A 9,976-nucleotide genomic window follows, 5' to 3' on the forward strand; every position below is an offset into this window, starting at 1 on the left:
GGTTATTAGTTTATTCCTATTGGGTTTCATGTACGGTGAATTTGAAGTATGGCGTTTTTCTTTTGGAATTATGCTGCGTGTTTCTTTTATGTTATGTGTTTTCTTTTAGAATAAAATAATTTTTGTGGAATTTTAATTTTTTAGGTCAAATTGTTCAAAAAATTCAATTATGAAGTTATTTAAAAAGATTAAATGAAGAAAAGTTATCCATAAATAAATAATAATAAAAAAGACTTAAACCATTCTTAAACAATTTATTAAAATCGCTAAATTAAAATATGAGTCCAAAGAGTTAGGAGAAAAAACAACTTGATTCCAGGCAAAACCTAAATAATTACTTTTTGGAGGGGGAGGATTTGAGTGTAGCCCTAAATGAATTAGAAAAGGCCTTAGAGAATAGAGAAATCAAACCAAAGACTTCAGAAGGTGAGTAAATATTCTTAACCACTTATAGATGTTGTTGGATTTTAATCTCACTATTCCAGGTTTCAACTGTGCATGCCTTCAAAATGGGTAAAGAACAAGTGGACCTTGACACATGTGGGTCTAATTTATTCCATGCTTTGTCTATTCCAAATAAAGTCACTGGCTCACATAAACTCCACTTAACCACGTTTCTTCCTCTTCTTATTCTGTTCGACACCTAATCCAGACTCTCTCTTTCGTTTCCACGAAATATTTTTGTTTGCTGCTCCTACTTGCATTTTCTTTTCTCTGAAATAAAAAAACGAAAGCAAAGGGATAAACCCAAGAGGAGGCGAATCATGACCATGATTGTTCACTTGAAGCTCAACTTCATTGTGCTTTGCTTCTCCACCTTGTTCCTGCTTCTACCATTCACTCAGTCTACGGATGTCAAATATTGTAGTCAGTTTCCGTTTAACTTTAATGGCCTCCTAAATGTGTTTTGTATTTGTTCTCTTTCCTTTTTCTTCTTTTACATATCTGAGAACAACCCAATTTGACTGTGATTGGTTGCTTAAAAATTGTGGGTAAATGGGAAGATACTAGACTACTGGATCCCAGTTGTTTAATTTGGTTTAAGCTCCTGAAATATGATCAACCATAAAAGTTTCTCATAATTTCGATCTTTAATGTACGAATCCTTGAGGAAGCTATTTGTCTATATCATTTTGATCAATTACGATTATAATTCATTCACAGGAAGGTTTTGTTTTGTTTTGTTTTTTTGTTTTTTTGGGGTGGGTGTATTTTATTTTTCAACTTTAATTTGTATTTGTCAAATTTCAGGTCAGACAGATGAATATGCTGTGAAGGTCCAGGGAGTCGAGATATTGCCTGACCCAGTGGTGAGAGGCAAGCCAGCTACCTTTAACATCTCGGCCTCAACAGGTATAACTTTTCAGCTTTCAGTGTTCGCATGTCTTATCTTCTTAGACCTTGTTTGATGAATCTGCTCATTGTTGGCTGGATAACGAATACCCATGACCTACTTTATTTTCTCAGCTTGCTTTTGGTTTTATATATACCATTTAGTAGGGACCATGCTTATGTATAGAACCAAGTACATTAACAGCCAGCTTTTGTCTCATCAAAATAGATTACTCTTGTTAACAATCAAGGACAAACATTGAAATCCGGTTTTCCATTTTGAAGCCTTCCTTGACTTTTTTCCAATCCAGATTTGTTTTTGCAGTATCCGATGTTTAATCTAGTTTATTAAAGATGACCTTTCTATGTTGTCGTGAGTGTAGGCTGCTAATGATTGTTTGTAACACAAATTAACTTCAATTTAGTGCAGAACATTAGGACAGGTTTGAGGAAAAATATACGTACTAGGACAGATTTGAGTGAACATAATGTACTGGTACTCGATTATGTTAACCACTGTATTGTTCGGTACCCCATTGAGATGCAATACACAGACTTTCACTCTTCCTTTCTTTAAAATTTTCTTTTATCCCATGTAAGTGATCTAACAAATCATCCAGCAAACATAAAAATTCTTGTCGACCACCATATTATCAACTCACATCCTCAGTGAATACTTCCTTTTGGGAGTAGGGCTTGTGGACTAATACTCGTTCTCTAAAGAAGTCCTTGGCCAACAATTCCCATCATGTCAACACAGTTACTTATGCCCCTTGGGACTCATGCAGTAATGAGGTCTATTAGGTAAGATATACCCCAGAAACAGATCAATTTGGTACCACATGTCCCTCATAGCTAGTAACCTGTCTGGCTGATCACTGGGAAATACATCTTGGTACTCTTCCAGGCTCTGACCACATAGAGAATCTTAGCAATAAGCACCTGCTCTTTCCTAATGAGCACAATTCTCGTTTGCCACACCATCAGAAAGCACCTTATATACAGAATACTTACAGTAATTAGGCAAATTGGTCAGAGAGACCCTTTGAGGGGGAGGATAACAGAAAGGCTATTTTTGAGTGCCTTGAGGATATAAATCACCAAGGCTTGATTGTTTTTCTATGGATGAATTGCTTGGACATTTTGGAGGATTTGATAAGGCGTTTGAGAAGTTTTACAGAGTGGTCAACGTGATAACCAATTGATGTAGTACAGCCCGTAGGTGTTAAGATTAAGCACTTAAACAATAAAACAGAGAAGAATATAAGAGACCGAGGAGAAGAAATAGAGATCGAAAAGACGAGATAAAGGACAGAAACAGTAGAACAAAGAAGAATATCAGAGACCGAGGAGAAGAAATAGAGATAGAAGGGACGAAATCAGAGAGTTCTCGGAAATGGTTTACTCAACATTCAAAAATCTATTTTAAAGAACTACATGGGGGTATTTATAGCAAACTAAAACCTAGACATAACAGGAGAAAAAACCCTTGCTTAAACAGAAATTCTAACCCCAATACAATAGGAAACTTAAAACTAGAAATCTGGAAATCTGGAAAAGTAGAAATCCTGCTAGAATTTGGAAAACTAGAGAATCTAGGAAACTAACAAATACATTGGGAAACTAATAAATTTAGGTCCTACACGTCCTGCATCACCAATTCAGCATTCATATTCCTAATTCCACAGAAACTGGACTCTTTGAAGCTTGGTGATTACAGGCCCATTAGTTTGGTTTCAAGTTAACTAAGGGGCTGTCTTTTTGATTGAGGGAGCTCTTGGAGGGGCATTCATTAGAGGTGGATTAGGGCTTCCCATCAGAGCCTATAATAGACCATTCTTCATTCTTCGTGAGGATGGGATTGCTGTCTAAAGAGATTATAGGTATAACAACCATAACCATCCCGCCAGACTTGCAAAATACAAACCTACTGTTTCTCCAAATGACAACTGCAGTGCTCATTGATGCGTCTCTGATGGAGAATAGGTTTCCAACTGGCAGCTGATTTTGACCTAGGTTCATGAATTTCCTCTCCTGCAGCCATCTGTCTTGGCTTTCATTTATATGATGGCCATAAAAGAATATTTGTCAAGTCTTGAGCAACATTTTGCAAAGATGACTTCAAAATATGTATTGTTTGTTTGACTTGTAATTTGGGTACTTCCAAAATATATTTCTAATTGACAAATGTTGTTGGCCACCTCTTTATCAATATTTGTTCTTCTAATAATACGCATATTAATCATGTATTTAAGAGTTTCCTTTTATGCATGCATCCATCAGTCATATCCTTCGGCTTTATATGGACAATTATGCCTGTTGTGCTTCATACAGGTCAAGCCATCTCCAGTGGGAAAGTGGTGATTGAGGTTTACTATTTTGGGGTGCGCGTACATACAGAAACTCATGATCTTTGTGAAAAGCTTTCCTGCCCGGTTTCAGCAGGAAACTTTGTGCTCTCTCACACCCAAACTTTACCTGGGATCACTCCCCCTGTAAGTTTCACTTATTAAGATTATACTTGCCATCTTCCATACCTTTACCATTCTAAGATTCTTACCTCACTTTCGAGGCACACTTGCTGACTTCAGTTTATAATCAATCTCTCAAATACTAGTGGGCACGTGTGAGCTTATGTGTGGTTGTATTATTGCATGATTGATTATATTGATACCAACAGTTTGAGAATGTTTATATAATATCATGTACCATCTACCTATCAACTACTTTTTTTTTTGTCTTTGCCTTATTATTTGTAATTTTTCCCTGCGCTCTTTACTGAATTATTAAAGTTTAGACACTTGCCAATGGTTCCTGAAAAAGTGAAAATGGAGGAGTGTACCAGATGGATTTATACCATTTGGTTCACAAACGGGACATAACTTATATTGGCAACTTAACTTTCTTAAGCCTCAATAAACTTCAGGAATATAACTTCTCACCTTCTTAACTACATTTTTAGCTTCTTTATTTTTAATATAGATTTTGTCGTGCTTTCCCTGGTTGGGCAGAAAACTATTTGGACATATCATGTAGTTTTTTTATTTTCTATAAATTTATATTCCGATACCACCTAATTTATTTTTCCCTATCAAAATCTTGTGCCATGATTTTTTTTATCCACTTTTGAGTTCTCCCTATGTTTAGTGTTGCAGTATATGATAAGTTTTTCTATTTAGGCTCCGTATCACATTCGGACTATCACAATAATTTTTTTGGTCATTTCCTCATGCCCACCATTTGATAACTATGAACCTTTTACAATTGTCTCTAGTATCTCGGCGTTGATATTTCTTGGTTAAATGTATAACTCATACAGAACTGAAACCTTTATGTTTTAAATTAAAAATTTTTGAACTCAATACATTCTTATCTGTTTTCTACTTTACATGTTTTGTTGTTCTTACTTCTTCAAAACCATTTTAAAGTAGCAAGACTTCAGATAATTCGTTTGCGCCTGTTACTAATAATTTATAGCTTTTTGTGTTCATAGAGCTATTATGTATTGCTTATGTTATATATATTTTTATTGGCTTATCACATTTATGTCAATTCTTGACTTGAGAGATTCATTATGTTTATGGATTCCTCTGTTATTTTATTCTCTGATACTTTGTTTTATTTTGCGACATCCTCACTGGATTTAATTTTCCAATGGCTTGTTTTTCCTGATTGAAGATAGTTGTTTACCTCAGATTGCTCATCATTGGTTTCTTTTGGCGAATTATTACCTATAATACTTTTCTAATAGATTCCAGTGCTCATTGCCACCTTTTGTTTTATTTTTTTTAATTGGAAACGCATGACTTTCGTGTGGTGTGTGTGTTTGTTGTATGTATATTGAGGGCATAACATTTCCTAGAGTTTTGGTCTTACCATTATTCATATCATAATTTGACTTTTAGTCTTGAATTTTCCTTTAATACTTTTACTTTTGATCATCTAGTCACATGTTTTTTCTTAAAATAAACAGGGATAAAGAACAATTTTATAAAGCACATGTGAAAACAAGACAAATGCAGGGAACCAGAACTCCACCTAGAAAACACTGAAGCAAAACAAGACAAGGAAAAAAAAAAAAACGAAATGAAAAAATAACAAACAAGCACAAAAAAATCCAGAGAAAAAAAAAACCCAAAAGAACCTGAGAAACAGCAGCTTCCTATGTTGAAAATGTTTTTACTATTTTCATTCAGGAGTTCTCAATGTGGCAGTAATTAGATGGTTAAGGCTCAAGAGGCATGAGAGAGAAGAATATCATTCTCTTACATTCTTATGTGAATAACAAGATGCAATATTTAAATTCTTTTTCTTATTAGCATTTCTGCTCAACAGTTGCACTTTTAAACCTATTCTTTGGTGATGAGTTTTATTCGGATGTTTCGCATGGATAACATTGTTTCGTATTTACAGGGCTCTTACAATCTCAAGATGACAATCAAGGATGATCACAACCAGAAGTTGTCTTGCATCAGTTTCAATTTTAAAATTGTCTTTGGATCTTTGGTCTCTGCTAGTTGAGCATCTGGTATCTTAGTCATATAACAATCAAATGTCTATTTCAAGTGCCTTGTGTGTAAGGATTGGAATGCTCTTTTGTTAGACAAAACCGTAAATGAATGTATGTATATAATAAAAATGCAGCACTTGTTCATAAGAAGGTAGTGGATGGATAGCTATTTGGTCCCAGAGAATGAAATGAATAGATTGTGTTGCCTAGGCATCCATCCTGCTTGCAAATGATAGCAGTCCCCCATCACCGGTAAGGTTTTGAGCTAGTTGGTATATGGCAGAGCAACCTTGGAACATTAGTAATGAAAACTGAGAGTAATGAGTCATTGTTGGACTCACCTACAAAGCCATTGTACCATTTACCGCACGCATCTTTGATGCTTTGGCGCTACGGCTTCAACTCCATAGATTGTGTGCAGAACATAACAAACTCCTTCAGGTAGTACATGTGATCCGTGTATGCTACATGTGCAAAACGCTGTAAGTTGTTACTTACTATGCTTTCTCTACATTTTGGCTTGACTGACGAAGGCGAAATCCGATTACTTGCATGGGTTTGAAGCTGCAGAGCTTCTCAACTCAGAAGGTGTTACTTTCTCTAACTTAAAAGTCTGAATGTCACTTAATTTAAGTGTTAAGAGAAGGAGAGTCGCGGGTGCCAATTGCAAGCTTCAATTTATTAAACCTGGGAGAGATCAAGTTTAGGGCAAAAGAAGATAAGAAAATAGTGGGGGAAACATGTCATGAGCCTTGAAAACGTTGCAGATTTTAGAGGAATTTAAAGGCGCTTCGGTGTGAAAAGGAAAAATCATTTGAGGCCTCTGCACACCGAACCAGTAAACACCAAAATCTGGATTGATTTGGTTTAAATCTCATACTAGTAGCATAACGGAATTAAATCAATCCATTTGGTGATCAATTGAGTTCAATTTGGTTGGGTTGGTTCCCTTAATAACAAGTAAGCAAATATTCGCTAACATGTAACGGCCTGAACTTATAAAAGAAAAAACAACTTATACTACAAATTACACTAATCAGAATATATAAGGTGTCAAATAAATAAATAAAACTATTGTGGACGGGTTGGTTCGATTTAGCAGTTTCCAAAGGGGCCAAACCGACAATCGAATCCTAAATTGTAGTATGATTCTGCTTGATCCACAATTACACCTCTTAAATGTAAAACTAAACCAAACCAAACCATTTATGCATGGATAGAAAAATAACTTGAAATATTCTCTTATTCAGGACTTATTACCTTAGGCATTTAAAAATTCTATCTACAAAAAAAAGAAAAAGAAAAAAAAAAAAAGGGGAGTTTTGTGGCCACAAATTCGAACTTCAAATTTTATCTAAATAAGTGTCGTTTCTGAATCTCAAAAAAATGAGAATTTTTAGTATGAGTCGGTTTTGTTTTTTGGACTTTTATATATTCAAAATTGAACCAAACTGCTCATTACAATTTGAATTTAGAACTAAATTGTGAATCCCAGTGTAAACACGAATTTCCTGCGACAAACGAGACAAGAACACGTGTACAAAATAATTTTGTATTAATGAAATTTAGGGTTACAATCTCTGTATTGAATCCTCTGATTCGATCTCCAAAGTGTTTAAAGAAAATTTGTGTTTGATACAAGGGTCGTAGAGACTTGATCTTGATCAAACGGGTAGCACGAAGCTTGTTTGGTGTTTGGGATTTTTCTATGGTGAAGGAACCGGCACGTATTTGTTGTGCTTGGTGGCTCTTCCAAAGTAGGGCGAAGAATGCAGAGAGTTTTCTGTTTCTTCTGAGTGCTAGGTTTTTCTCCCCTTTCTTTCGTCTTGAAGCCTCCTATTTATAGGCTTTTGTCGGATGCTTGACCTAAATAACTTTCCCTATTTAAAACCTTGATTTGTGGGATTCTGATTTGATTTAAATCAATTCCCATAATCTGGCGATTCAGATTATCTTCAATTGATTGACCTGATTAATATTTGATTTAAATCAAAGTCAATCACAGAAGATTCTTTCCTTTAATTTTGTCTTCATCTTGAACCGTTCGATGCACTCCGTCGGATGTTGCCATGTGTCATTTTTGACAACTAATCCGATTTTGATGAGTCACATGCCACATGGGCGAATTACGGGGCCCACGATTTAATCCACCGAACCCTAATTATTTTCTTGTCAATGGAATTTATTGCACCAAAATTTCTTTGTCTACAAATTGCCCCCACTTCATGATGCATTGTAGACATGTGCCTTTTCACATGTAGGAGGTGCAGCTTGAAGTGTTCCTTTTTTTTTTTTTTTTTGGGTAGATATCATTGAGAATATCTAACCTATTTCCAACGTTGGTTTCCTTTTTTTTTTTTTTATTTTTTTGGTAGATATCATTGAGAATATCTAACCTATTTCCAACGTTGGTTTCCCCTTTTTTTTTTTTTTTTGGTGATATTATTAAGCTTAATAATATCCAATATTGGTAAGATCTTGGGAAGCAAGATACAAAATCCCATACTTTCCTAAACTAGGAATGAGAAACCCTACTAGGAGCTTTGATGGTCTTTGGTTTCTTTAAATTGCACTATGTTCATGAATATTGAGATCAACCAAATAGAACAGCAGAAAAACTCCTCTTGTTGGCAAGAAGGTCTACGACTTTGAAGTTTGCATCATCCGAATTCTCAACAACCAAAGTGGTGAGAGTTGCTTGTTGGTAGGCTTGAACCCATTCTTTGTTTCATCATGTTCTTGTCAATTTATTATTTTTCTTCTTTCTTCTAGCCACAAGAACCTACCCTTGGCATGTTATTCTTTCTTTGTGCCGGCGTCTTCTTCTCCTTCTTCATCTATTTTTTTTTTCTTTTTTTTTTCTTTTTTTATCTTCTATTTTGGGTGCACTCCCACCATGCAACATCAAACTCAATATTGGCATACTATTGCTGTGCTTGCATCGTCCTCTTTTTTTTTTTTAGGTGCTTCAAAAGAAAGTGAAGAACGTAGACGTCCTATACCGCTTGGGTTTGATCCATCTCTCCGACTTGGTGATAACCCGCTCAAGCGCGTAGGCTTTACGTAAGTGGAGGATGAGTGAAGAACGTAGACGTCCTATACCGCTTGGGTTTGATCCATCTCTCCGACTTGGTGATAACTCATTCAAGCGCTTAGGCTTTACGTAAGTGGAGGACGAGTGAAGAACGTAGACGTCCTATACCGCTTGGGTTTGATCCATCTCTCCGACTTGGTGATAACCCGCTCAAGCGCTTAGGCTTTACGTAAGTGGAGGATGAGTGAAGAACGTAGACGTCCTATACCGCTTGGGTTTGATCCATCTCTCCGACTTGGTGATAACCCGTTCAAGCGCTTAGGCTTTACGTAAGTGGAGGACGAGTGAAGAACGTAGACGTCCTATACCGCTTGGGTTTGATCCATCTCTCCTACTTGGTGATAACCCGCTCAAGCGCTTAGGCTTTACGTAAATGGAGGACGAGTGAAGAACGTAGACGTCCTATACCGCTTGGGTTTGATCCATCTCTCCGACTTGGTGATAACCCGTTCAAGCGCTTAGGCTTTACGTAAGTGGAGGACGAGTGAAGAACGTAGACGTCCTATATCGCTTGGGTTTGATCCATCTCTCCGACTTGGTGATAACCCGCTCAAGCGCTTAGGCTTTACGTAAATGGAGGACGAGTAAAGAACGTAGACGTCCTATACCGCTTGGGTTTGATCCATCTCTCTGACTTGGTGATAACCCGCTCAAGCGCTTAGGCTTTACGTATTGGAGGACGCCCAACTTGATCGAGCACAGATACTTTCCCAAAGAGACCTTTTTTTTTTTTTTTTTTTTTTTTAGTTTGCAGTTTTGGCTCATGCAAGCGAGTGAGCATTTGGTGCCTTGTGCATTTTTGGCTCTTGCAGGCGAATGAACACTTGGTGCATCGTGCAGTTTCAGCTCGTGCAGGCAAATGAGCATTTGGTGCCTTGTGCAGTTTAGGCTCGTGCAGGCGAACGAAGGAGCATTTGGTGCTTTGTGCAGTTTAGGCTCGTGCAGGCGAACGAAGGAGCAATTGGTGCTTTGTGCAGTTTAGGCTCGTGCAGGCGAAGGAGCGTTTGGTGCCTTGTGCATTTTTGACTCATGCAGGCAAA

The 9,976-nt window shown here is 36.7% G+C and overlaps 1 protein-coding gene across 1 annotated transcript; it reads left to right on the forward strand.

Annotated features, from left to right (window-relative positions):
* On the forward strand, positions 603-6,053 carry LOC18772588 (putative phosphatidylglycerol/phosphatidylinositol transfer protein DDB_G0282179). Its single transcript, XM_020567081.1, has 4 exons — positions 603-867; positions 1,252-1,353; positions 3,667-3,827; positions 5,746-6,053. The coding sequence occupies exons 1-4, from the start codon at positions 765-767 to the stop codon at positions 5,851-5,853; spliced, it is 474 nt and encodes a 157-aa protein (XP_020422670.1). The 5' UTR covers positions 603-764; the 3' UTR covers positions 5,854-6,053.

This window comes from Prunus persica, chromosome G6 (assembly GCF_000346465.2).
Source record: "Prunus persica cultivar Lovell chromosome G6, Prunus_persica_NCBIv2, whole genome shotgun sequence".
NCBI classification, from domain to species: Eukaryota; Viridiplantae; Streptophyta; class Magnoliopsida; order Rosales; family Rosaceae; genus Prunus; species Prunus persica.